The sequence below is a fragment of the Rhinatrema bivittatum genome, chromosome 11, assembly GCF_901001135.1.
Source record: "Rhinatrema bivittatum chromosome 11, aRhiBiv1.1, whole genome shotgun sequence".
Classification (NCBI taxonomy): Eukaryota; Metazoa; Chordata; class Amphibia; order Gymnophiona; family Rhinatrematidae; genus Rhinatrema; species Rhinatrema bivittatum.
In genome coordinates this window covers 99,215,919-99,243,184 of record NC_042625.1, presented here as the reverse complement: position 1 = coordinate 99,243,184, position 27,266 = coordinate 99,215,919, and the positions used below count along the sequence as shown (strand labels likewise).

Genomic DNA, 27,266 nt, shown 5'->3' with positions numbered 1-27,266 from the left:
TTTGCCACAGACTTGCAGAGGCCACTGAGGGCCTCCGTGTGACCTGAAGGGCAGATGCCTCTCTCGTGGTCTCTGGGTTGTTTTGCTGCGGTGTCAGGGCCCCTGGCCTGATCCATCAGCTTCTGACGTCACACTCAGTTGTGCTCTTCTCACATCACTGCAGAAGCTTTTCGGATTCTGCTTTTGATGTCGTCCAGAAGAGAGGAAGCAAGTGTGATTTATTTTTTTTGTTTGTTTTCCAGGGAACTGTTGGTCTGAATGGAATTAAAGGCGAGAAGGTGAGGGGTGGTGGGGGAATTCAACCTTGTGCGTAATGAAGGGAAGATCTCCCCCGCTTACCTTGCTCTTCCTGAGACGCTGCAGGTGGAGAGATTCTTAGTTCTGCTTTCTTTCTCTCACCCGCCTCCAGGGGGAGCCCTGCACAAGCTGCCCATCAGTGCCACCGGCATTTGCAGCTCTCCAGAAGCTGCCAGAGAAAGGGGAGCCTGGGCTGGGACACCCCGGAATCCCTGTGAGTTGCGCACCATTTCCATAAAATAATTTCTTAGGAAGATTATGATAATGACGCCGCCAGTCCTCCCGAGCCTTTGCTCAAGCTTTCCTTGACTGTATGAGGCTGTGATGTTTGCCCCCCTTCCGTGTCTCTGTCCATCCCCTGTAGCCTGGAGGGAATAGGATGCAGCTGAGAAGTAAACGTGGAAACTCTTTCATGTTTTTACAGGGCAGAGCTGGGCCTCCTGGACAGGACGGAGCTAAGGGGGAGAAGGTGAGTGCCAGACACGGAGGCCTGGTCCCCCTCCTCGTGTCTCTGCTTTCCCATCCACCCGTGGGCTTCAGGCCAGAGGGAGCGGGACCCTGTCAGTAGTGCCTGAATAATCCCCTTCATGCTTTGCACCCCCATAAATGCATCTTTCGGGATGGAGGAGGGAGTCTTTCACGGCCGGCAGAGCAGCAAGTCAGGCCCTATCCAAGGAAATGAAGAACAAATGATTTTCCAGGCAGAGAATGAGTTAGGCCAGGGCTTCTGCACATAAATTATCCCCATTGTTTTCAGGGTCTGAAGGGCAGGAATGGGTTAAGGTGGGAGCCAGGGACTTGTCCAATGAGAAATTAGCCTGCGGGACTCGGAGCTCCCACTGTCCCCTGCCAGTCACGAGATGGGGTGGGCTCACGCCCCCTGACCCGTCACAGTAATATTCTGTTCTCTCTTCTGCAGGGCAGCGTGGGCGAGGCAGGGTCAACCGGCACGCCTGTAAGTACCATTGGGACCCGGCTGGGCTTAGCATTCCATCTGGGGTTAGTTAATGAAGCTTCAGGTTGTGGGAACCTGCAAGATGCAGGCACTGCAAAATAAGAAGATGTGACACGTATCCGTGGCTGATGGCTTATTCCACACTGCTTGCTGGCTTCTAGTCGTTTTTCATATACAATTTGCTTTGTTTTGGGGTCCCTGGATCGTTCTTCTCCCTTTGTGTTCTGAGAAGTAGATTGATGTCTCTCCATGCTTACTGTATGCATTATGAGAACAGATTTTATTACTGACTGTTTCGTTCTGCTTTACCTATAGTGATAGGGCAGAGGTCACAGGGTGGGGGGCTCTGAGACAGGCTAGAAGCACTAGTTCACGGCAGTGTGCAGAGAGCGTGACAGGTGCATGTGAACGTCAGATCATACTGACAGTATGAAGAGCGGGAAGGAGCCAGTCCCTGGGTATGCACAGGTGTGCATACACTGTAAATGCTCCCTTCCAAGCCGTGTGTCCAGGCATCAGAAGTCTCAGCCCGGACACACGGCGTCCTCTCTTCTGATGCAAAGGTGCAGATTTAGTGCTAAAGATTGTCACTGCCCACAGAGTCTGAGTGTTGGGAAGTGGGCAGAAGAAAGGGCTGTATGATCGCATGTCTGTGGGTGGCTCACCTCCATAATAATCCTCACTCTGCAGGGAGAGCCTGGCATCACTGGATTTCCTGGGCCTTCTGGACTGAAAGGAGAGAAAGTAAGTGTGAGATTCCCTAGCAAGTGCAGTCCCTCCCAGAGGGAGAAAACAAAGAGAGATCTCAGATAGGATCAGTGAATGTCAAACTCAAACAGAGGTAATAAAGGGCTGCAAAAGATGAAGAACAGCTCACTAACTAACCATCAGCCTAAAATACATTCGTTCACAAAAACGCATGTGCACAAACCCTGTCATTAAAAGTGAAGATCTTTCAAATGTTTCCCTGCGGTTATGGCTGTGCCATTCCTGTATCTTCCACGGAGGACTCGATAGCTGACTACAGGTTGTGGCCCCTGTCTGCTGCTCTGGAAAACCCTGGAGGGGACCTAGGGCACAACAGCACATGTTGTTGCAAAGCCCCTGTCACCACTTGCAGACGCCCTGTAATGTGCTGATATGGGGAAGGGAGTGAGCAGGCTGTGCCCCATCCTCCTCCCTCCCAGGATTCTTTACAGCAACCCCACTGAGTGTAGGGTTGCCAACTGGCTCCAGATTTTCAGGACAGGTTGATCCAGACCCCATTGCATGCTGAGACTTATTCTGATTTCCCTATTGCATTCCCTAAGAAAAGCAAGACTACAAGAACCTGCGTGCAGGGGCGTAAAACCAGAACTGGATCAACCTGTCCTGGCAACTCTAACTGAGTGTCAGGCACCTGCTCAGGTTGCTTGGGTGCCTTTCTCCTTGTTTTGCAGTGAGTTGCCCAAAGAATTCCCTGCTCACATCTCAGCTGTAATTAAAGAAATAAGAACTGCGGAGGATCTCAGGAGATGCTCAGCTCTGCCAGGAAAGAGAGAATAAGGGGGGTTCTGCAGTTAGGAAGAGCAAGCTTGGATCCCCTTCCAAAGGCAACATGAGTGCAGATGCAAGAGATTTCTCAGCTGAGCCTGAGCGCTTACTCTGCTGCTCCTGGGCTGTCTCTCCAGATTGTGATTAAAGATGGCACTAAAACATATTGAGCCCCAAATCTAGCCATCTAAAGAACCTCCCCTCCCCCCACCCAGCCCTGTGCCTCCTCCTCCCACTCACGGCTCCTGATTGATCAGGAACCCCTCCGCCCTCCCTTCCAGTGGTGACTCCTCCCACTCACGGCTCCTGATTGATCAGGAACCCCTCCGCCCTCCCTTCCGGTGGTGACTCCTCCCACTCACGGCTCCTGATTGATCAGGAACCCCTCCGCCCTCCCTTCCGGTGGTGACTCCTCCCACTCACGGCTCCTGATTGATCAGGAACCCCTCCGCCCTCCCTTCCGGTGGTGACTCCTCCCACTCACGGCTCCTGATTGATCAGGAACCCCTCCGCCCTCCCTTCCGGTGGTGACTCCTCCCACTCACGGCTCCTGATTGATCAGGAACCCCTCCGCCCTCCCTTCCGGTGGTGACTCCTCCCACTCACGGCTCCTGATTGATCAGGAACCCCTCCGCCCTCCCTTCCTGTGGTGACTCCTCCCACTCACGGCTCCTGATTGATCAGGAACCCCTCCGCCCTCCCTTCCAGTGGTGACTCCTCCCACTCACGGCTCCTGATTGATCAGGGGAGCCCTCCCTTCCAGTGGTGACTCCTCCCACTCACAGCTCCTGATTGATCAGGAACCCCTCCGCCCTCCCTTCCAGTGGTGACTCCTCCCACTCACGGCTCCTGATTGATCAGGGGAGCCCTCCGCCCTCCCTTCCAGTGGTGACTCCTCCCACTCACGGCTCCTGATTGATCAGGAACCCCTCCGCCCTCCCTTCCAGTGGTGACTCCTCCCACTCACGGCTCCTGATTGATCAGGGGAGCCCTCCGCCCTCCCTTCCAGTGGTGACTCCTCCCACTCACGGCTCCTGATTGATCAGGAACCCCTCCGCCCTCCCTTCCAGTGGTGACTCCTCCCACTCACAGCTCCTGATTGATCAGGGGAGCCCTCCGCCCTCCCTTCCAGTGGTGACTCCTCCCACTCACAGCTCCTGATTGATCAGGGGAGCCCTCCGCCCTCCCTTCCAGTGGTGACTCCTCCCACTCACGGCTCCTGATTGATCAGGGGAGCCCTCCGCCCTCCCTTCCAGTGGTGACTCCTCCCACTCACGGCTCCTGATTGATCAGGGGAGCCCTCCGCCCTCCCTTCCAGTGGTGACTCCTCCCACTCACGGCTCCTGATTGATCAGGAACCCCTCCGCCCTCCCTTCCAGTGGTGACTCCTCCCACTCACGGCTCCTGATTGATCAGGGGAGCCCTCCGCCCTCCCGTCCAGTGGTGACTCCTCCCACTCACGGCTCCTGATTGATCAGGGGAGCCCTCCGCCCTCCCTTCCAGTGGTGACTCCTCCCACTCACAGCTCCTGATTGATCAGGGGAGCCCTCTGCCCTCCCGTCCAGTGGTGACTCCTCCCACTCACGGCTCCTGATTGATCAGGGGAGCCCTCCGCCCTCCCTTCCAGTGGTGACTCCTCCCACTCACGGCTCCTGATTGATCAGGGGAGCCCTCCGCCCTCCCTTCCAGTGGTGACTCCTCCCACTCACGGCTCCTGATTGATCAGAGGAGCCCTCCTAGTCCCCCCTTAGGCAGCGCAGGAAATGTGCTCCTTCCCCTGTCTCTCCTGTGACCGCCTTTCTTCTTTTGCAGGGGGAGCCGTGTGGAGAAGCTTGTCCCGTTTTATCAGCTGAGGTTGGCAAAGTGGACACAGTCATAGCTGTTCCTGGCCCTCCAGGGGACAAGGGCGATCCCGGGGAGCCTGGGATAGGACTGCCCGGGAAACCAGTGAGTAACCTGCACTAGTGCTCCGAAAAGTGCGGGAATAGATAGAAGGGGGAGGGAGGGCAAGCCAGAGGAGGGGAGGTGGGAGAACCAGGAAACAGATGAGACAGAGAGCAGATCTTCTATTACATTTGATTAAATTAGCATCAGAAAAAACCTGAGATACAGTGAGCCCAGCCTCAGGGCAGGCCCTCTCTCTGGCCTGCAGGGTGGAACAGATTGAAGCACCTTTCCCAGGCACTGGACCCTGGGGAACAGCTGCAGATACCCCAACAGCTGGACTGACTGAGCAAAGCTTGTTGAATCTTTAACTGCTGCTGTCCTGGTTTCTGTCTTTCAGGGCAGAGGCGGAGATCCTGGTGTGAAGGGTCAGAAGGTAAGACATGAAGGAGCACTAGCCAAGGTGCTGCAGACACAGGAGTCTGTCTCTGTGCAGGGATGAGTCCTCCGCTAGAGTCCCCTGTGGCCAAGCAACGAGTTCAGAGAAAGGAGAAAATGGTTCTTTCATTAATAAAAGATGAATAGAGCTTCCTGTGTGAGCTGAGGGGCTGTTGTAAGACGCAGACGCCCCGTGTTTTCAGCAGTCCAGTCACTGGGCTTTTATCTGTCTCTGCCCTAGGGTGATGCTGGCAGCACAGGAGATCCTGGGAACCCTGGCTCTGCCGGGACGCCAGGACTTCCTGGGGATCCGGGCATCCGAGGCCTGAGCGGACCCAAAGGGGAAAAGGTAGGTGAGCACAAAGCCCTCCAGGGAGCCCATGAATGAAAAATCGGTGCCGTGCCCTTGCGGGTGCAGGATGGATCACAAACCCAATGCAAAATACAAACCCAAAATGAAAATCACAGCCTTAAGCTAATCAAATCCCACTCAAGCCTCCCAAACTCCAGAGACTGAGAAGAGAAGGACGTGGCAGGACTGCGGGGGCACCCAGAGGTGGGGGCGAGCCTTGCTGTAACCGGGAAATAAACTAAACTGACCGAGGGCCAGCGTCTGTCACCGTGTGTGTGTGTGTGTGTGTGTGAGGGGGGCGGGGGCGGCGAGGGTAACCCCCGCCTGTGTGAGTGCTGGAGATGGAGTTTGGAGGGGCCCTGGCTGAGAATTACAGGCAGACTTTTTAAAAATGTAAACTAAATGCCCACAAGTTTCGCCCGAGGTCATTTCCGCAGGCACTGGGCCAGTAACCCGAGGATATCCCAGCCCAAGCTCGCTCTGAACCCGTGGCTTAAGGTCTGGCTGTGCACAGCTCGCGCTGCCTGCGTCCCCTGCTCACGTGCTCCTTTTTCTGTGGCCCCTGACAGGGAGATGCCTGCGATGCCTGCCCCACCACCCTGGAAGGATTTACAGATGTGGTAGGGATTCCAGGGAAGTCTGGAGCCAAGGGAGATCGGGGCCCGACGGGCATCGGCCAACCGGGCAAGCACGTGAGTTCTCTTCCTGCCTCGCTCCAGCAGCAGCCGCGCCGCACACACTCTGCTCGCACTCAGCCAGCTTTTCTGCCTTTCTAGGGTCAGCCTGGACTTCCAGGAGCTCAGGGACCTCCTGGCCTGAAAGGGACCCAGGTGAGTGGCAGCAGACTCTGCAATGTACCTGTCGTGTGCTGATCCAGTGGTGCCAGTAATGGCTTCTCTGTTCTTGTAGGGGGAGCCAGGCCTTGCAGGTGTGGGCAGAGAAGGGCCTCAGGTGAGTCAGGCTGCTGGGGTGGGCCTGGAGATCATTCCCCTTGCTGGTCAGCAGAGCGCAGCCCCCCTCCTTCCCTCAGTCTGGCCTGAAACCAGTGTGACTCCTAATTCTGCATTTTCTGTTCTCAGGGAGAGCGGGGTGAGAAGGGCCCTCCAGGGGCTGCTGTGAGTATATTCTGGGAGTACTTTTCTTTTCTGGGGATCCAAGCTGGGGCCTCAGGAATGCAGCAGGAAGGGGGCTCCATAGAAAAATACGACACTATTAGCTCGTCTGTCCTGGACCTATTGCAGCTGGGTTTGAAGGCTGTGTTGATTACCTTGGAAAATGAACAGATGAAAAGTGCCGAGTGCCGCACTCCTGTGACATCTATGTGTCAGGTTTCTCCCCCGACCTCAGCACGCCTGCAGGAATGCCGCTCAAAGTTGTGTCGTTTTAGCCATGTGGATTGCTGTTTATTCGGGAAAATAGCTTTCATGGAGGCAGTTACCTGAGTAAAGATTTAGTGGGCTAGATCCTGGAGTAAAAGGGTAAAATTTAGCTTCCTAGGTGCATACATTCAGCTGGCAGCAGGATTAGAGCGGGGAGAAGATTGAGCCAGCTAAGTCTGATCATCCATGAGGCAGCTGGCTGGGCTCGGCCAGCCCTTTTCAAAATCGAGTGCTGAATCCGCTCTATAAGCCCCAAGACTTGGTCATTGCTTGGGTCACAGTCATTCATCCTCTACCCTAAATCTCTCAGTGTCAATTTTAAAGAGATTGTCCCTTTTTTACACAGAGAGAGACAGGATTCATCCCTTTCCTATTTCACACCTCTTCTGCCCTGCAGCACCCCCTGCTATTCCAGTACTGAGACCCTCACACACAGCTCTGCCAATGCACCTCACTCCTGCCCTGCAGCACCTCCTGCTATTCCAGTACTGAGACCCTCACACACAGCTCTCCCAATGCTCCTCACTCATGCCCTGCAGCGCCCCCTGCTATTCCAGTACTGAGACCCTCACACACAGCTCTGCCAATGCACCTCACTCCTGCCCTGCAGCACCTCCTGCTATTCCAGTACTGAGACCCTCACACACAGCTCTACCAATGCACCTCACTCCTGCCCTGCAGCACCCCCTGCTATTCCAGTACTGAGACCCACACACACAGCTCTGCTAATGCACCTCACTCCTGCCCTGCAGCACCCCCTGCTATTCCAGTACTGAAACCCTCACACAGCTCTGCCAATGCACCTCACTCCTGCCCTGCAGCACCCCTGCTATTCCAGTACTGAGACCCTCACACAGCTCTGCCAATGCACCTCACTCCTGCCCTGCAGCACCCCCTGCTATTCCAGTACTGAGACCCTCACACACAGCTCTGCCAATGCACCTCACTCCTGCCCTGCAGCACCCCCTGCTATTCCAGTACTGAGACCCTCACACAGCTCTGCCAGTGCACCTCACTCCTACCCTGCAGCATCCCCTGCTATTCCAGTACTGAGATCCCCACACAGCTCTGCTAATGCACCTCACTCCTGCCCTGCAGCACCCCCTGCTATTCCAGTACAGAGACCCTCACACACAGCTCTGCTAATGCACCTCACTCCTGCCCTGCAGCACCCCCTGCTATTCCAGTACTGAGACCCTCACACAGCTCTGCTAATGCACCTCCCTCCTGCCCTGCAGCACCCCCTGCTATGCCAGTACTGAGAGCCTCACACACAGCTCTGCTAATGCACCTCACTCCTGCCCTGCAGCACCCCCTGCTATTCCAGTACTGAGACCCTCACACACAGCTCTGCCAATGCACCTCACTTCTGCCCTGCAGCACCCCCCGCTATTCCAGTACTGAGACCCTCACACACAGCTCTGCCAATGCACCTCACTCCTGCCCTGCAGCACCCCCTGCTATTCCAGGACTGAGACCCTCACACACAGCTCTGCCAATGCACCTCACTCCTGCCCTGCAGCACCCCCTGCTATTCCAGTACTGAGACCCTCACACACAGCTCTGCCAATGCACCTCACTCCTGCCCTGCAGCACCCCCTGCTATTCCAGTACTGAGAGCCTCACACACAGCTCTGCCAATGCACCTCACTCCTGCCCTGCAGCACCCCCTGCTATTCCAGTACTGAGACCACACACAGCTCTGCTAATGCACCTCACTCCTGCCCTGCAGCACCCCCTGCTATTCCAGTATTGAGACCCTCACACAGCTCTGCCAATGCACCTCACTCCTGCCCTGCAGCACCCCCTGCTATTCCAGTACTGAGACCCTCACACAGCTCTGCCAATGCACCTCACTCCTGCCCTGCAGCACCTCCTGCTATTCCAGTACTGAGACCCTCACAAACAGCTCTGCCAGTGCTCCTCACTCCTGCCCTGCAGCACCTCCTGCTATTCCAATACTGAGAGCCTCACACACAGCTCTCCCAATGCAAGTCACTCCTGCCCTGCAGCACCTCCTGCTATTCCAGTACTGAGACCCTCACACACAGCTCTGCCAATGCACCTCACTCCTGCCCTGCAGCACCCCCTGCTATTCCAGTACTGAGAGCCTCACACACAGCTCTGCTAATGCACCTTACTCCTGCCCTGCAGCACCTCCTGCTATTCCAGTACTGAGACCCTCACACACAGCTCTGCCAATGCACCTCACTCCTGCCCTGCAGCACCCCCTGCTATTCCAGTACTGAGACCCTCACACACAGCTCTGCCAGTGCACCTCGCTCCTGCCCTGTAGCACCTCCTGCTATTCCAGTACTGAGACCCTCACACACAGCTCTGCCAATGCTCCTCACTCCTGCCCTGCAGCACCCCCTGCTATTCCAGTACTGAGACCCTCACACACAGCTCTGCCAATGCACCTCACTCCTGCACTGCAGCACCCCCTGCTATTCCAGTACTGAGACCCTCACACACAGCTCTGCCAGTGCACCTCACTCTTCCTCTGCTGTGTGGCTGGTTGATGGGGACTATGAGCTTCCTTGATCTCCAGACCCTCACATTCTGCTTCTTTTGTTTAGGGTCCTGCTGGACATCCAGGGCCCCCTGGTTCTGTAGGTGCCAAAGGAGACCAGGTAAGACGTATCCCCGTTTCTGTGGAGAGGTTTCCCCATGCCCCTGTCTGTGCAGGGGCAAGATCTCCTCACTCAGTTACCACAGGAGAACCTAGCGCCGCTGCTGGGAGCAGATGCTCCCAGGTCCTGCTGTAGTACAACACAAGAAGGGTTGTGATTTCCTATTTACAGACTGGGTTTCCTGCACCATTAAGCAGCCTCTCTCTGTGCATGATCATGGCAGCAGATGGTGAAATTTTCTGCCTAGAGATCTCACCAGGTGGCCCTTAATAAGGCAGAATGGAGCAGGCTTACAGTAAAGCGAGTGCTCAGCTGAGCATTGCCAGCAGGCGGTTCACTGGGCGATGGCCATTGCAATGGCTTTTGCTGACTCCCCACTCTCTTCTGACGTGCTCCATTCACTAGGGTCTCTGGGCACTGAGCCTGCCGCCTGCTGATGTAGCGCGTTACATCAGCACAGAAATGGATCCCTCTGCCAGGGCTGTGGCCGTGCCTGCCAGTGCTTTTTCCTCAGGCATTACGCTGCACGTTATAAGACTGGTTCTGTATCTTTCAGGGTTCTGCTGGACAGAAAGGTGCTGCAGGCCCTCCTGGCCCCAGCGTTGTGGGACCACCGGTGAGTCGTCCTGGCTTGAATTGTGCAGCCTCTGCTAGGGAGCAGTGGGTGGGATCAGGCATTGAGCTGATGCTACCTCACAGGAGTACCCCATAGGCAGAGCTGTGCCAGCCTCCTGACTGCATTTCACTCTGGGCTTCCTTTCTTTTAGGTGTGTGAGTGGCATTGGGAAGGTTGCTCGGGGGCCAGTGCGTACCTCGGTGTCCTAGGGTGCACAATTGTGACTTACACCTATACTTTTGGATTTAAATTGCACCTCCATAAGTTACATCGTGCTTGGAGCAGGGGTAATTTTGTAGGCGCACACGAGGATTTCCAAAACAAACTTACACACATAAGTTCCCTTTAAATGTACTGGATAAAGGCTACATTTACAGCACTGCTGGGCAGGGAGTTATAAACTCACCATCCTCCTCCTCCTCACCTTGGGGTCTCCCTGTGTATCTGAAACCTCAGTGAGACCCTCAGGAGCTCCAGCAGCCACAGCTCCTTCCCTAAATGTAATTCACTTCATTTTGAACCTGCTAAATGAGAATTAATCCAGTCCTTGACCTTTAGTTTGCACAATTTATTGGCGAATCCTTAAGAGGGATCCAGACCTTGCAGAGCAAGAGACTTTGGTAGGTCAAGATATGGAGCCTCTGGCCTGCTTGGTAAAATATCCTTGCAGGACCTCTGACCCCCTCCAGCTGACCCCTGCTGATGGAGATTAAGTGCTTTATTACTGTTTAATGGCTGTGGCTGGCAGGAGTGAAAGAAATAATTAGCTGAGAATGAAATTGTAAGGTACCAAGAAGGATCATGAAATATTGCCTGGGGTGAGCGGGTGCCTCTGATGCAGCCCGACAGAGCTGTGCTTATTTGGGTTATACAGATCCTTATAAACATCCTGAGGTCCAAATTCAGCTCAGGTCAGACTTAGCACACAGATGCTGCCATTCGAATATGAAGCCATGCTCAGCAGGTACTTATTCAGCTAAGTGACAGGCCAATACAGTACAGCGCCCTCCGGCGCAGCGCACTGTTAACCTGCGATTGGACGCGCGTTTTCCCTTACCCCTTATTCAGTAAGGGGTCGAAAACGCGCGTCCAACCCGCCGAACCTAATAGCGCCCACAACATGCAAATACATGTTGATGGCCCTATTAGTTATTCCCCGCGCAATTCAGAAAACAAAATGTGCAGCCAAGCCACACATTTTACTTTCAGAAATTAGCGCCTACCCAAAGGTAGGCGCTAATTTCTCCGGGCACTGGGAAAGTGCACAGAAAAGCAGTAAAAACTGCTTTTCTGTGCACCCTCAGACTTAATATCATGGCGATATTAAGTCTGAGGTCCCCGGGCAAAGTTAATTATCCAGGTTGCTTAGCTTGATAAATGCCAATATTCAATTAGCTGAATAAGTCTAGGACACAGACATCCACAGTGGCCAGGTCTATTTGCAGCTGCTGTTTCTGGGGTTGGATGATTGGGGATAAAAAGATTGGGAATGCAGGTATTTCTGAAAATGTCACTTATGCATGCAGACCGACTCCCCCTGGGAACACTGCTTTCCTGTCCATCTAAAGTCTGCATGTCCTGAAAACCCGGAGGTACTTTTAGCTGCTCTGCCTGGATAAATCCTGCTGTTTTTCTGTTCCCGGGTTTTCAGGTTATATGTGCTGTGCACACTGTGGCTGCCTAGAGTAAAAGGGTGAGGCTGTGCTGTTTGTAATTCTCTGGCTAACATCTCTCTTCCTGAATCTAAGGGTCGCGATGGACAGATGGGATTCCCTGGCACCCAGGGCTTGCTGGTATGTAGCCAGAAGATGTCTGTCTTTCTCTAATTAATAATTGGGGGAAATCATCTATGGGACAATCAGAATTTTTCTGGCCTGCTCTTCTGGTGGTGGCTTTCTCCCTGATTTTAATCTTTATCTTTTTCTCCTGCAGGGTGAAAAAGGAGAGAGAGGAGAAAAGGTCAGTTTTCTATTGTTTTGTGATTATGAATTTTTTATTACGCCAATCAAGCAGTGGGTCAGGCTCTTTGGTGCTCTCTGCAGTGACCGACATCAAAACATCCTGCACACATGCAATGCACTTGTACACCTGAGAGAGAAGAGCATCAGCAGACGATAAAAGCTGCTTCTTTCTCCTCCCCTGTTGGGTGCTCTGGACACTGTTGGTCAGCAGGATGTGTGTCCCCCTCAGGACAGGACTGAGCAGGTCCTTGCTAGGCTGCTGACATCATACTGCAGTGGGTTTGGGTTGATATCTAGGTTCTACTTCATAAGAACTAGGGATGTGCATTTCTTTCTTCCATTTTGGCAGTATGCAGACCTCTCTGACTCTATAGTCAGATACTATTTGTATTTTTAATAATGAGTTATGCGCATACTATCCATTTTTTCGCATGTAGTAGAAAGTCGGTGAGGTATGCACATACTCTCTAAAATAGAAGAAACAAGTGCACATCCCAAATAAGAACATAAGAACATGCCATGCTGGGTCAGACCAAGGGTCCATCAAGCCCAGCATCCTGTTTCCAACAGTGGCCAATCCAGGCTACAAATATCTAGCAAGTACCCAAACACTAAGTAGATCCCATGCTGCTTATCCCAGGGATAAGCAGAAGCTTTTCACAAGTCTTTCTGGTTATCTGGTTAATAACAGTTTATGAACCTCCATGAGGGACTTGTCCAAACCATTTTTAAACCCAGCTCCGCTAACTGCTTTTACCACATCCTCTGGCAATGAATTCCAGAGCTTAATTGTGCATTGAATGCCATATCTTGATGGTTACATACAGAAGCTAAAGGTCCATCAAGCCCAGCATCCTGTCTCCCACAATGGCCAATCTAGGTCACAAGTATCTGGCAGATTCCAAAGAGTAGATCCATTTCCTTGATGCTTACTCCCAGAGATAGCAGCTTTCCCTAGCCTGTCTGGCTAATAATTGTTTATAGACTTTTGCTCAAGAAATTTGTCCAAACCTCGGTGTGCTAGTCGCCTTGGCTACGTCCTCTGACAACAGAATTCACAGCTTGATTGTGCACCTAGTGACAAAGTACTTCCCATCCCCTCTATCTGTCCCTTTTCTGATCTTCTCGCTGTGTGGTTAGTCAGACAGCGAGAAGACTGTGGATGGAAGGAGTTCTCACTGCAGGTGGGCACCTCCGGGGCATGCTGAGATTGTAACTTTGGTGGTCCACAGGCCTTAGAGCAAGTGAGAGTGGATAAGATAAAAATGCTGTTCTCCATCCATCCAGAGTATAGACAGATAATGCATCATTGTCTTTCACCATGTGCAGTGCAGCCTTTTCCTTTACACCTGAAGAATAAACAGCTTGTGTTACCACTGGTAACACAAGCTGTTACCAGTGGTATCAGGCAGCTCTTTTCTATCTATACTCACATCCAAAAATCCACAGCCACGCTGACGCTGTTATACTTGGTTGCAGGGAGACCCTGCTGAGTGCTCCTGCCAGCCAGGCTCTCGTGTAGATCCATATTTCTCCGGAATGCCTGTAAGTATCTTTCACCTCTCAGCTCTTGTCTCATTTTCACTTGTGATGGTCACTGGGTCAAGCTGATTTGTTGAGAGTTGGTTTGCAGTTGGTCTTTTCTTGAGATGGGATGGGTTTCTCTTGGGTGAGGTGTCATTTGGCCTTTTCTTGAGATGGGATGGGTTTCTCTTGGGTGAGGTGTCCAGTTGGTCTTTTCTTGGGATGGGATAGGTTTCTCTTGGGTGAGGTGTTAGTTGATCTTTTCTTGAGATGGGATGGGTTTCCCTTGGGTGAGGTGTCCAGTTGGTCTTTTCTTGAGAAGGGATGGGTTTCTCTTGGGTGAGGTGTCAGTTGGCCTTTTCTTGAGATGGGATGGGTTTCTCTTGGGTGAGGTGTCAGTTGGCCTTTTCTTGAGATGGGATGGGTTTCTCTTGGGTGAGGTGTCAGTTGGCCTTTTCTTGAGATGGAATGGGTTTCTCTTGGGTGAGGTGTCAGTTGGCCTTTTCTTGAGATGGGATTGGTTTCTCTTGGGTGAGGTGTCAAATGGCCTTTTCTTGAGATGGGATGGGTTTCTCTTGGGTGAGGTGTCAGTTGGCCTTTCTTGAGATGGTATGTGTTGCTCTTTGGTTATATATAAGTTGTATTTTCCTTCAGACAGGATGGGTTGCTCTTGAGTGAGGTGTCAGTTGGTCAACATATTCAGGAACTATTTCACCATGCTTCAGAAATTACATTTCTAACCTTGAATCTCTTCTGTTGGCTCTTCAGGGTGCACCAGGAATGGGGAGTGAAAATTTATGGCAGACAGGGCCACAGGTATGTTCCCTTTTTGGCTTCCCTCCTCTTTCTTCTGCTTACCTATTTTATCCCTTTATCCAACAACCTTATTTATTTATTTATTTATTTATTTATTTATTTAGCATTTTTATATACCGAAATTCATGTAGCAGAGTTACAAATCAATTCGGTTTACATATTAACATTAACTTGCATGTAACCTTGTCCTCGACTGCAGGACTATTTTTTCTGCACTTAGAATATTATAATTCTGCCCTATCATAGTACATGAACAATTATTAAAGCTTCAATTTGTTTTTATTTTAGGGTCCACCAGGTCCCCCAGGACCCCCAGGCCCACCTGGGTCACCTGGCCATCAGGTAAGTAGTTTTCCTGAACATCATTAACCAGAGATGGATAAAAGTCCTCCTGTGATACTTACAGGGAACATCAATATATGTTTCCCAATTAAGTTTATTTCACACATAGATCTTGCCTATGACCAGTAAATGGAAAATCTCCTTATCATTGACTGGGTTCTGGCACCGAAGGAAATAATAATAGATTATTTGGTCTGACAAAGTGTTTGTTCACAGAATCCCTGCAGGGCTGCGTGTGCCACAATCTATACGCTGGGGATAGGCATCCATTGCTTCCATTTCAGGGGTACATCTTTCTCATATAGGTATTTTTACTGCCGTTCCTCCTCTCCTGAAACTACTTAAGTTTCTTATTTCCTGTGTTCCTTATTTCCTGAACCAGTTTCATGTAACTCTCTTTTCCAGTTAACAATGTTCCATGTAAACCGGCATGTGATGTACTCACGAATGTCGGTATATAAAAACTTTAAATGAATAAATAAACACATGCGTACTTCACTGACTTTATAGTACATGTGAAAAAAAACGGATATTATGTGCATAACTCAGTAATAAAAATACAGGCATAATATCCATTTTGTTTGCATGCACTATAAATCTGGAGATGTATGTGCATCCATGCTGAAACAGAAGAAATGAATGCACATCCCTAATATATACAGAATCCCTGCATTGCTGCATGCGCTACAGCAGTGGTTCTCAACCTTTTTCCCATCGTGACACACCTCACGTGTGTGACACACTGCTCATTACAATTCACGATGGAAACAAAAAATAAAGGCCTGGTATTATTTTTATTGTTAAGAATGACACACGGGAAAGATACGTATTCTGTCTGAACAGAAATAGCATAAATAGTAAACATCCCGCACCAAAACAGCACCAATTTCCAGCACTTAAACAGTAACCACCTTACCTAAGAAAAGGCAACACTGGGATGGCGTTTCCAAGATGGCGATGTAGACGGTTGTGCTGTCGCAGCTCCTGTCTTGCTATTTTCCTTTTACTTCATATTTAGACCAAATGTTTGGGCTTGGGGAATTAATAATGCCGCATAAGCACAAGGGCAAGATCAGGGTTTTCCCGCGGGACTCTGGTCTTGCGGTGGAGCAGCGTTTAATCACCCAGTACACAGCCGCCCCACAGATACAACCGGCGGTGAGCCCCATTGGCGGATTGCGGCCACGATATCGCCCGGGGAAATCAACTTAAGTCCGCCGGATTCTAAGGAACCTCTAATTTGCATCCTCACCGAATCCTGCTGCTTCTGCACCGACACCGACAGATGGTGAGAATCCTATCGGAAGGCCTGTGCCCGCGGGAAGAACCGGCGGAGACTCGGAAGAACTCTCTGCTGAGAGCTCCGGATCCCCTAGAAGGAGGAGCGGTTGGAGGTGCGATTTCTGTGGTTGGAGAGGAACGTGGCTCAGCAGGAGGATTTGGATTGAATGAACTGGAGGCAGAGGATTTGGTTAAACCTGAGGCTGTTTCTATGGATTCCCTTTGGGGGATGATGGCAGGTATGTCTAAACTAATAAAGGAACAAACCTCTCAAACAGTGAATCTGGGGAGAAAATTGGATTTGGTGTCTGGGGACAGTTTTCGTGCACAACAAGAACAGGCGCAAGCGACTGGGGCACTGAAGCAGGAAGTGAGAAAATTACAGGACACATCTGCAGACCTAGTGCGAGACTCCCTGGTTTCCTCAAGGCGTTTAGAAGCTGTGGAAAATTTCCTTAGACATTTAAACATCAGACTCTTAAATTTCCCCAAGATTTGGGGTGAAATACCTATTGTGACTTTTAAAAAATATTTCCAATAGGCCTTAAAGATTCCACTTGAGCAAATACCTCCAGTAAAAAAAAATCAGTTTCTTAATGCAAAGCACTGGTAATGTTTCTTTAAGAGAAGAGAATAGGCCTGATCTCTCCAATCTTACCCAGTATTTGGAAAATTCAGAAGCAGAAGTAAGAGAGAGAGCTGTTTTGTTTATTTCATTATATTCGGAACAGGACTTTAGTCTTACAATGAGAGCTTATTTTAAGAATATGAAGGAATTGTATTTAGGTCAACTGATCCGTTTATTTCCTGATTTATCTCGGCCGACTCAGCTGCGGAGAAAAGTTTTCTTAACTATGAGAGCGGAAGTGTTGGCACTAGGAGCGAGTTTCCATCTTCGCTACCCATGTAGATGTGTGGTAAAAATTTCTAATAATGTATATGTTTTCTTTAACCCAGATCACTTGAGAGAATTCCTGGTTAGTAAAAGCCAACCTCCTCCCATTGTAGAATAAAACAAATGTAATCTGTGTAGGAACTATGTCAGATGTTTCCTTGATTATTGACTTAGATATCTTCTCAATTATAGTAAATACGTCCCGTCCCCCCCAAAGTTGCCTGTATAGATTTATTGAGATATAAAAATATGAGAAGGAGTATGTCTAGAGTCATATGATATATGGTTATTTGATTTTCCTGTTATTTTTTTTACCTGTATCTGATGAAAAATGTTTCAAACAAAGTTATTCTTTGTGAATTTTGTTTAAAAATTGATAAAAAAAAAGAAAAGGCAACACTGAAAATATTACACCAGGCCTTAAGACACCAATACACCTCCTATTAGGAAAACGGACCAAGCCAGGCTGCTATAGAGCCCTACACAGAAACTACACGCCAGCAGAAAACCTCACCTGAATCACGTGCTGTCCCTCACCTAACAAAGAATAAAGAGACCAAAACGCATAACTAGAAGCATGCAGACAGAAACTGAACTGAAAACCGCAACAAGCCAGAGTCTCTGTATGCAGTGCAACAAAGGAAAAAAAGAAACATCACTCATCCTTATAAAACCAATCAAGAAATATAAAATCAGTAGCAGTAAACCCATACTAACAAAAAGAACAGATTATTTCGAAACAGCTGATGAGTGGAATATCCAATAATTAAAAACTCATATCAAAAATTTCTAGATACCAATAAAATATTTCAAAACAGCAGACACAAAGACCCAGTAATGAAAAATAAGGATACAAAATGTTTTTGCTCTGCATACCTGGGAACATTTGATATCCAGGTGTCCTGAGATTGTTTTGAATTAGCAGGAGGAGGGGTGGTTTGCTTGGAACTTTCTCCTCTCTCTCTCTCTCTCACCCTGGCTCTCAATTACACACCTATACACACATGCTCTCAATCGTTCACATATATACGTGCTTTTTCTCTCTCACTTATATAGGCTCTTAATTACACATTTACACACATGCTGTCTGTCTTTTCAAGCTTACACACATAGGCTTTCAATCACACACATACTTGCTGTCTTTTTCTCTCACAAACAGACTCTCATTCACACACAGACACACATGCTCTCTCTCTTTCTCTCATTTACACACGGGCTCTCAATCACATACTCACATGCTCCCTCACCTAAACCAGCTCTCAATCACACACAGACACACATGCTCTCTCTCTTTCTTTCACTTACACACGGGCTCTCAATCACATACTCACATGCTCCCTCACCTAAACCAGCTCTCAATCACACACAGACACACGTGCTCTCTCTCTTTCTCTCACTTACATACGGGCTCTCAATCACATACTCACATGCTCCCTCTCCTAAACCAACTTTCAATCAGTCACAGACACACATGCTCTCTCTCTTTCTCTCATTTACACACAGGCTCTCAATCACATACTCACATGCTCCCTCACCTAAACCAGCTCTCAGTCACACACAGACACACCTGCTCTCTCTTTCTCTCATTTACACACAGGCTCTCAATCACATACTGACATGCTCCCTCACCTAAACCAGCCCTCAATCACACACAGACACACACACATGCTCTCTCTTACTTATACACACAGGCTCTTAATCATACATACACATGATCTCTCTCACACACAAAGGATCTCAATCACAGACATACTCTCTTTCACATGTACAGGCCTCAATCCATTCACATACATGCTGTCTCACTCGTGCACACACACACATACAGGATCTCAAACACATATGCTTGCTTATTCACTCACTCCCCCTCCCCCCGAACTAGCGACAGCAGCAGCCTCCTCCGCTTCCAACCCTTAAGGCAGCAGCAACCTCCTTCTCTTTCAGCGCTCGCAGAGAAAGGAGTCTCATCGGCCGCGGGGGTTGACGTTGTTCCTTGTTTTACTCCAAGCTGCGCTGCTCATTCTTCAGGCCGCGCCTCTCTTCTCTTCAGGCCAATGCTGCCCGCACTAGCATGGCCTCTCCTTCCTGCACACGCACCTGCTGCTCATCACTACCTCTTCTGGGCCGCAGGAGGGCGGGAAGAAGAGAGCACGCCGGTGCTGCTGACTCCAGCTGTCCTGCCGTGTTCTGCCCGGGCTGACAGCATTTTAAGCCCGGGCGAAGGAGGACCGGGGAGCAGCTGGGTCAGTGGGGGACCAGGAAGTCTGGCAACACATCTGCATGTGCTTGGTGACACACTGGTGTGTCGAGACACACTGGGATGTCGAGACACACTAGTTGAGAACCGCTGTGCTACGGTATATATTCAGAATTCCTTCAGTACTGTATGTACCACAATGTATACACAGAATCCCTGCAGCACTGTATGTACCACAATATATACAAAGAATCCCTGCAGCACTGTATGTACCACAATCTATACAAAGAATCCCTGCAGCACTGTATGTACCACAATGTATACACAGAATCCCTGCAGCACTGTATGTACCACAATATATACAAAGAATCCCTGCAGCACTGTATGTACCACAATATATACACAGAATCCCTGCAGCACTGTATGTACCACAATATATACACAGAATCCCTGCAGCACTGTATGTACCACAATCTATACGCAGAATCCCTGCAGCACTGTATGTACCACAATATATACAAAGAATCCCTGCAGCACTGTATGTACCACAATCTATACACAGAATCCCTGCAGCACTGTATGTACCACAATCTATACGCAGAATCCTTGCAATGTTGCAAGTGCCACAGTATATATGTTGAAGCCCTGCAGCACTGCATGTGCTACAGTATAATTGCAGAATCACTGCAGCACTGCATGTTACTCAGTATATACGCAGAGTCCCTGCAGCGCTGCATGTTACTCAGTATGTACGCAGAATCCCTTAGCGCTGCATGTTACTCAGTATATATGCAGAGTCCCTGCAGCGCTGCATGTTACTCAGTATATACGCAGAATCCCTCAGCGCTGCATGTTACACAGTATATACGCAGAATCCCTCAGCGCTGCATGTTACTCAGTATGTATGCAGAATCCCTCAGCGCTGCATGTTACACAGTATGTACACAGAGTCCCTGCAGCACTGCATGTTACTCAGTATGTATGCAGAATCCCTCAGCGCTGCATGTTACTCAGTATATACGCAGAGTCCCTGCAGCGCTGCATGTTACTCAGTATGTATGCAGAATCCCTCAGCGCTGCATGTTACTCAGTATATACGCAGAGTCCCTGCAGCGCTGCATGTTACTCAGTATATACGCAGAATCCCTCAGCGCTGCATGTTACACAGTATATACGCAGAATCCCTCAGCACTGCATGTTACTCAGTATGTACGCAGAATCCCTCAGCGCTGCATGTTACACGGTATATACGCAGAATCCCTCAGCGCTGCATGTTACTCAGTATGTACGCAGAATCCCTCAGCGCTGCATGTTACACAGTATGTACGCAGAATCCCTCAGCGCTGCACATTACACAGTATGTACGCAGAATCCCTCAGCGCTGCACGTTACTCAGTATGTACGCAGAATCCCTCAGCGCTGCATGTTACTCAGTATGTACGCAGAATCCCTCAGCTCTGCATGTTACTCAATATGTACGCAGAATCTCTCAGCGCTGCATGTTACTCAGTATGTATGCAGAATCCCTCAGCGCTGCATGTTACTCAGTATGTACGCAGAATCTCTCAGCGCTGCATGTTACACAGTATGTACGCAGAATCCCTGAGCGCTGCACGTTACTCAGTATGTACGCAGAATCCCTCAGCGCTGCACGTTACTCAGTATGTACGCAGAATCCCTCAGCGCTGCATGTTACACAGTATGTGCGCAGAATCCCTCAGCGCTGCACGTTACACAGTATGTACGCAGAATCCCTCAGCGCTGCATGTTACACAGTATATTTTTTATTTTATTTGTTACATTTATATACCGTTTCACCACTACATGAATGACCGAAGCGGTTTACAATAGTTTTCAAAAAAATAAAAAGTAAAATAAGATTAAGTTAAATTAAAATAAATTAAATTAATATTACTCAGAATGTACGCAGAATCCCTCAGCGCTGCATGTTACACAGTATATACACAGAATCACAACTGAGGGAGACAAAGAAATTAATCAAGACATTAAAAAGTCAAGCGGAAGAGAGGATTGCCAAGGAGGTAAAGAGAGGTGACAAAACATTTTTCAGATACATCAGTGAAAAGAGAAAAGTTCAAAGTGGTATAGTGAAATTGAAAGGTGGAAAGGATCAATGTGTGGAGAGAGACAAAGAAAAGGCTGAAATATTAAACGAATACTTCAGTTCTGGGTTCACTAAAGAGGACCCTGGAGAAGGACCCTCGCTAGTTAACAAGAAACTGGAGGGGAGGGGAGTAGATGAAACTCCATTTACAGTAGAGAATGTGTGGGAAGAGCTGGAGAAACTGAAAGTGAACAAAGCCATGGGTCCTGATGAGGTTCATCCCAGGATACTGAGGGAGCTCAGAGATGAGCTGGCGGGTCCACTGTGTGACCTGTTCAATAGATCCCTAGAAATGGGAGTGGTGCCGAGTGATTGGAGAAGAGCGGTGGTGGTCCCACTTCATAAGAGTGGGAACAGAGAAGAGGCTGGAAACTACAGACCAGTTAGCCTCACTTCGGTGGTGGGAAAAGTAATGGAGTCACTGTTGAAAGGAGAATAGTGAACTATCTACAGTCGGGAGAATTGCTGGACCAGAGGCAGCACGGATTCACCAGGGGAAGATCCTGTCAGACAAATCTGATTGACTTTTTTGACTGGGTAACCAAGGAATTGGATCAAGGAAGAGCACTCGATGTCATCTACTTGGATTTCAGCAAAGCTTTTGATACGGTTCTGCACAGGAGACGCGTGAATAAAATGAGAAGCTTAGGAGTGAGTGCCGAGGTGGTGGCCTGGATTGCAAACTGGTTGACGGACAGAAGACAATGTGTGATGGTAAATGGAACCTGCTCTGAGGAGAGAGCGGTTTTAAGTGGTGTACCACAAGGATCGGTGTTGGGACCGGTCCTGTTCAATATCTTTGTGAGCGACATTGTGGACGGGATAGAAGGTAAGGTTTGTCTTTTTGCGGACGGCACTAAGATCTGCAACAGAGTGGACACGCCGGAAGGAGTGGAGAGAATGAGACGGGATTTAAGGAAACTGGAAGAGTGGTCGAAGATATGGCAGCTGAGATTCAATGCCAAGAAGTGCAAAGTCATGCATATGGGGAGTGGAAATCCGAATGAACTGTATTCGATGGGGGGGGAAAGGCTGATGTGCACGGAGCAGGAGAGAGACCTTGGGGTGATAGTGTCTAATGATATGAAGTCTGCGAAACAATGCGACAAGGCGATAGCAAAAGCCAGAAGAATGCTGGGCTGCATAGAGAGAGGAATATCGAGTAAGAAAAGGGAAGTGATTATTCCCTTGTACGGGTCCTTGGTGAGACCTCACCTGGAGTACTGTGTTCAGTTCTGGAAACCGTATCTCCAAAGAGACAGAGACAAGATGGAGGCTGTCCAGAGAAGGATGACCAAAAAGGTGGATGGTCTTCATCAAATGACTTATGAGGAGAGATTGAAGAATCTAAATATGTACACCCTGGAGGAAAGGAGGAGCAGAGGTGATATGATACAGACTTTCAGATACTTGAAAGGTTTTAATGATCCAAAGACAACTACAAACCTTTTCCGTCAGAAAAAAATCAGCAGAACCAGGGTTCACAATTTGAAGCTCCAGGGAGGAAGACTCAGAACCAATGTCAGGAAGTATTTCTTCACGGAGAGGGTGGTGGATGCCTGGAATGCCCTTCCGGAGGATGTGGTGAAGACCAGAACTGTGAAAGACTTCAAAGGGGCGTGGGATAAACACTGTGGATCCTTAAAGTCTAGAGGATGTGAATGAAGAGTGGGTGGCTCGCGAGAATGACGGCTACTGCCTGGAGACAATACCCTTATTCAATAAACATACACACGGTTAATGTGACTCCAACATTGCTCTAAGCTTCAACGGCAAGAGGAAATGTGGAAATAAGGATTTGCATTCACATAAAAGCGGGGAGTAGCTGGCTTGTTACGGCGGTTACTACCCTAAACCAAATAAGCCTGATACTTCACTTTCAATGCATATCCAGCATAGCTCTCTGCTTCAACGGCAGGGGAGAAAGTCGATCTCCTGCCGGCGCCATTTTCCGTACGGAAAACGATTTGCAGCAGGAAATCGCTCCCGGACCCCCGCTGGACCCCCAGGGACTTTTGGCCAGCTTGGGGGGGCCTCCTGACCCCCACAAGACTTGCCAAAAGTCCAGCGGGGGTCCGGAACGACCTCCTGCAGTCGAATCATGTTGGTCTATGGCCGCCGCCATTTTGTGCCGCCATTTTGCAAAATGGCGGTGCAGAATGGCGCTGGCTGAAGACAACACGATTCAATTGCAGGAGGCCGTTCCGGACCACTGCTGGACCCCCAGGTAATTTAAGGCATTTGGGGGGGGTTCGGGAGGGTGGGGGATTAAATTTAAAGGGTCGGGGGTGGGTTTTAGTGTGCCGGTTCACGATTTTAACGATTTTCACGATACTCTAAACACCCAAACGGCGACGATACGATTCCCTCCCCCTCCCAGCCGAAATCGATCGTTAAGACAATCGAGGACACGATTCACATCTCTAATATGCAGAGTCCCTGCAGTGGTGCATGTGCCATTTTATGCCTACAGGATCCCTACTATACCATGGAAGATGTTTTCACTCCCATGCGAGTAACACTTCTTCCATGGCTTGCTTGCTTTGATTCCTACCACAGTTTTAGTCTGAGAGTGGCAATACAATGTAATTAAATTTTCATCATAGTTTGGTAGAACTGTTAGTACAGAAATATTGTAGCTGCGATGGTAAAGCACAAAATCTTCCATTTACGTAATTATGTGCCTGGATTTCCTGAATGTCTCATGCTTTATATTTCTGCAGAGTGATTTGTGCAATCAAATTATTTTGTAACTGTGGGAAATTTCCTTTGTGATCACCATGGGATTCCCAGTTTAGTTTGAATTAAAAGAATCCTTTTTTGTGAGAGAGCTTTACATGTTCATACAGCACATGGGTGAATTCTGGAGCGTTTGCCATGCAAGCCACGGTAGAGCATGGGAGCTTAGCTTTGTTAACCCAAAGAAAAGCCTGAGCTTCAATGGATAGAGCAGGAACGATGGGAAAGGGTTGGGGAGGGCCGAGGGAAGATAAATGGAAGGAAGAGTTGCTGAGGGGGATGGAGGGAAAGAAGGAATGAAGGATGGGTTAGGGGAGGATAGTTGGAGGGATAGAAGGGTTGGAGAGGATGGAGGGAAGAGTTGGAGGAAGGAGGAATGATGAAAGGAGGGAAGGAGTTAATGAAGGCAAGATGGATGGAGAGAAGGGGTGGAAAGAGAGGATGAATAGAGAGAACATGAATCAAAAGAGGGAGGTCCAAGCAGAGAGGGCGAGAAGGAGCAGCACAGGGAGGGTGGGAGAGAGAAGGAGCAGCACAGGGAGGGTGGGAGAGAGGGAGCAGCACAGGGAGGGTGGGAGAGAGAAGGAGCAGCACAGGGAGGGCGGGAGAGAAGGAGCAGCACAGGGAGGGTGGGAAAGAGGGAGCAGCACAGGGAGGGCGGGAGAGAAGGAGCAGCACAGGGAGGGTGGGAGAGAGAAGGAGCAGCACAGGGGAGGGCGGGAGAGAGAAGGAGCAGCACAGGGAGGGTGGGAAAGAGGGAGCAGCACAGGGAGGGCGGGAGAGAAGGAGCAGCACAGGGAGGGTGGGAGAGAGAAGGAGCAGCACAGGGAGGGTGGGAGAGAGGGAGCAGCAAGCAGAGAGGGCGAGATGGAGCAGCACAGGGAGAGTGGGAGAGAAGGAGCAGCACAGGGAGGGTGGGAGAGAGAAGGAGCAGCACAGGGAGGGTGGGAGAGAAGGAGCAGCACAGGGAGGGTGGGAGAGAGGGAGCAGCACAGGGAGGGTGGGAGAGAGGGAGCAGCAAGCAGAGAGGGCGAGAAGGAGCAGCACAGGGAGGGTGGGAGAGAGAAGGAGCAGCACAGGGAGAGTGGGAGAGAGAAGGAGCAGCACAGGGAGGGTGGGAGAGAGAAGGAGCAGCACAGGGAGGGGTGGGAGAGAAGGAGCAGCACAGGGAGGGTGGGAGAGAGGGAGCAGCAAGCAGAGAGGGCGAGAAGGAGCAGCACAGGGAGGGTGGGAGAGAGAAGGAGCAGCACAGGGAGGGTGGGAGAGAGGGAGCAGCACAGGGAGGGTGGGAGAGATGGAGCAGCATAGGGAGGGTGGGAGAGAGGGAGCAGCACAGGGAGGGTGGGAGAGAGAAGGAGCAGCACAGGGAGGGTGGGAGCAGCACAGGGAGGGTGGGAGAGAGGGAGCAGCACAGGGAGGGTGGGAGAGAGAAGGAGCAGCACAGGGAGGATGGGAGAGAGGGAGCAGCACAGGGAGGGTGGGAGAGAGAAGGAGCAGCACAGGGAGGGGTGGGAGAGAGGGAGCAGCACAGGGAGGGTGGGAGAGAAGGAGCAGCACAGGGAGGTTGGGAGAGAGAAGGAGCAGCACAGGGAGGGTGAGAGAGAAGGAGCAGCACAGGGAGGGCGAGAGAGTGGCACTGGGGCAGATGGAGCAGCTGAGGGAGGGCGGGAGAGTGGCACTGGGGCAGATGGACAGCTGAGGGAGGGCGGGAGAGTGGCACTGGGGCAGATGGACAGCTGAGGGAGGGCGGGAGAGTGGCACTGGGGCAGATGGACAGCTGAGGGAGGGCGGGAGAGTGGCACTGGGGCAGACGGAGCAGCTGAGGGAGGGCGGGAGAGTGGCACGGGGGCAGATGGACAGCTGAGGGAGGGCGGGAGAGTGGCACTGGGGCAGATGGACAGCTGAGGGGGGGCGGGAGAGTGGCACTGGGGGCAGACGGAGCAGCTGAGGGAGGGGGGGAGGGTGGCACTGGGGCAGATGGACAGCTGAGGGAGAGCGGGAGAGTGGCACTGGGGCAGACGGAGCAGCTGAGGGAGGGCGGGAGAGTGGCACTGGGGCAGATGGACAGCTGAGGGAGAGCGGGAGAGTGGCACTGGGGCAGACGGAGCAGCTGAGGGAGGGCGGGAGAGTGGCACTGGGGCAGATAATAAAGAGCATTCAGTAAGCAGAAGGAGTGGGATGTGTAGAAAGATTTAAATCTTCCCGATCTTTTCTTGAATTTAGGGAATTCCAGGACACAATGGCCTGCCAGGACAGCCTGGGGCACCAGGATACTTGGTAGGTATAGGGCTGACCTGGTTTGACCCTTTCCCATGCTTCTTTCTGGCCACATGCCCAGTTCTGTGCTTGCACCTTTCTCTCTGTGCTGCTGGCCACAAGCAGAGACCTTGCACCAAAGGAAATGCAATGACAGTGAAGTCAGTTGTGTGTCCGCAGAGACCGCGTCCGGCTCTGGACCTCTCAGGACAGGTGTAAAGGTGCTGGGACCTCCTTTCTCCCTTGTCTCTTTCAGGGCCCGCTGGAAGCCGAGGGGCAGATAGCAGTGCTGCAGGTAAGACCCTTGGGAGCTTTGCGGATTACTGCATGGCTCAGTCACAGAGCTGGTCGGGTGTCTTCCTGAGTCCCTGTGCGCTTTACCTGTGCTCCTCCCGCAGAAGGTTCTGGGAACGCCGCGTCGCCAGGACCCTCCTGGATGGGTTCCGGGTCTCAATCGCCAGCATCAGTGCATGCAAGCAGCAATAAACCTGAAGTTACTGAGGGGCCTCCTGGGGGTTTAAGCGAGCAGTAACTTGGAGCGAAAGGCCCATCTCGTGCAGGCTGACTTCTCGCTCCTCTTTCCCAGAATATCTGCAGGGACTGTGCACAAGGCCAGCAGAGTGGAGCACAACCCAGAGTGGTGAAAGGCGAGAAGGGGGACCGCGGCCGACCTGGAGCTCCGGGCTTGGACAATTGTGAGCAGGTAGGAGGAGATCTCTGAGAAAACGTCAGCGAGCACAGAGGCCAGTCTGGGGCACCTGCAAGTACCTGCCAGATCCCAATAGGAAAGTCCATTCCATGATGCTCACGCCCAGGACTGAGAGGTGGAGAGACCAAATTCTACCTGATTAAATCTAAAAAAAAATCCAAATCCAAATAATTTTCAATGGACCTGTCCTCCAGAAACTTGTCCAAATCTTTTTAAACCCAGTTATACTATCAGCTTCAACCACATCCTCCGGCAACCACTCCCACAGCTTAATTTTGCACTGTTTTCTTAAATCGGCTCCCTGTTAGTTTCATGGAATGTCCTAGAACAATTTGAA

The 27,266-nt window shown here is 50.6% G+C and overlaps 1 protein-coding gene across 4 annotated transcripts in view; it reads left to right on the top strand.

Annotated features, from left to right (window-relative positions):
* Window positions 1-27,266, top strand: part of COL16A1 (collagen type XVI alpha 1 chain) — a 111,869-nt gene that overhangs the window by 60,698 nt on the left and 23,905 nt on the right. For 3 of the 4 annotated variants that reach the window (XM_029619244.1, XM_029619241.1, XM_029619242.1), the window contains exons 25-46: window positions 243-278; window positions 410-511; window positions 722-766; window positions 1,217-1,252; window positions 1,943-1,996; window positions 4,598-4,732; window positions 5,070-5,105; window positions 5,349-5,456; window positions 6,029-6,151; window positions 6,236-6,289; window positions 6,369-6,410; window positions 6,539-6,574; window positions 9,418-9,471; window positions 10,028-10,087; window positions 11,836-11,880; window positions 12,020-12,046; window positions 13,528-13,593; window positions 14,341-14,388; window positions 14,677-14,730; window positions 26,188-26,241; window positions 26,477-26,515; window positions 26,807-26,923. In XM_029619244.1, coding sequence (XP_029475104.1) covers window positions 243-278; window positions 410-511; window positions 722-766; window positions 1,217-1,252; window positions 1,943-1,996; window positions 4,598-4,732; window positions 5,070-5,105; window positions 5,349-5,456; window positions 6,029-6,151; window positions 6,236-6,289; window positions 6,369-6,410; window positions 6,539-6,574; window positions 9,418-9,471; window positions 10,028-10,087; window positions 11,836-11,880; window positions 12,020-12,046; window positions 13,528-13,593; window positions 14,341-14,388; window positions 14,677-14,730; window positions 26,188-26,241; window positions 26,477-26,515; window positions 26,807-26,923 — 1,371 coding nt within the window. The remainder of the gene's footprint in view (window positions 1-242; window positions 279-409; window positions 512-721; window positions 767-1,216; window positions 1,253-1,942; window positions 1,997-4,597; window positions 4,733-5,069; window positions 5,106-5,348; window positions 5,457-6,028; window positions 6,152-6,235; window positions 6,290-6,368; window positions 6,411-6,538; window positions 6,575-9,417; window positions 9,472-10,027; window positions 10,088-11,835; window positions 11,881-12,019; window positions 12,047-13,527; window positions 13,594-14,340; window positions 14,389-14,676; window positions 14,731-26,187; window positions 26,242-26,476; window positions 26,516-26,806; window positions 26,924-27,266) is intronic. The other variant, XM_029619243.1, reaches the window with a different exon arrangement.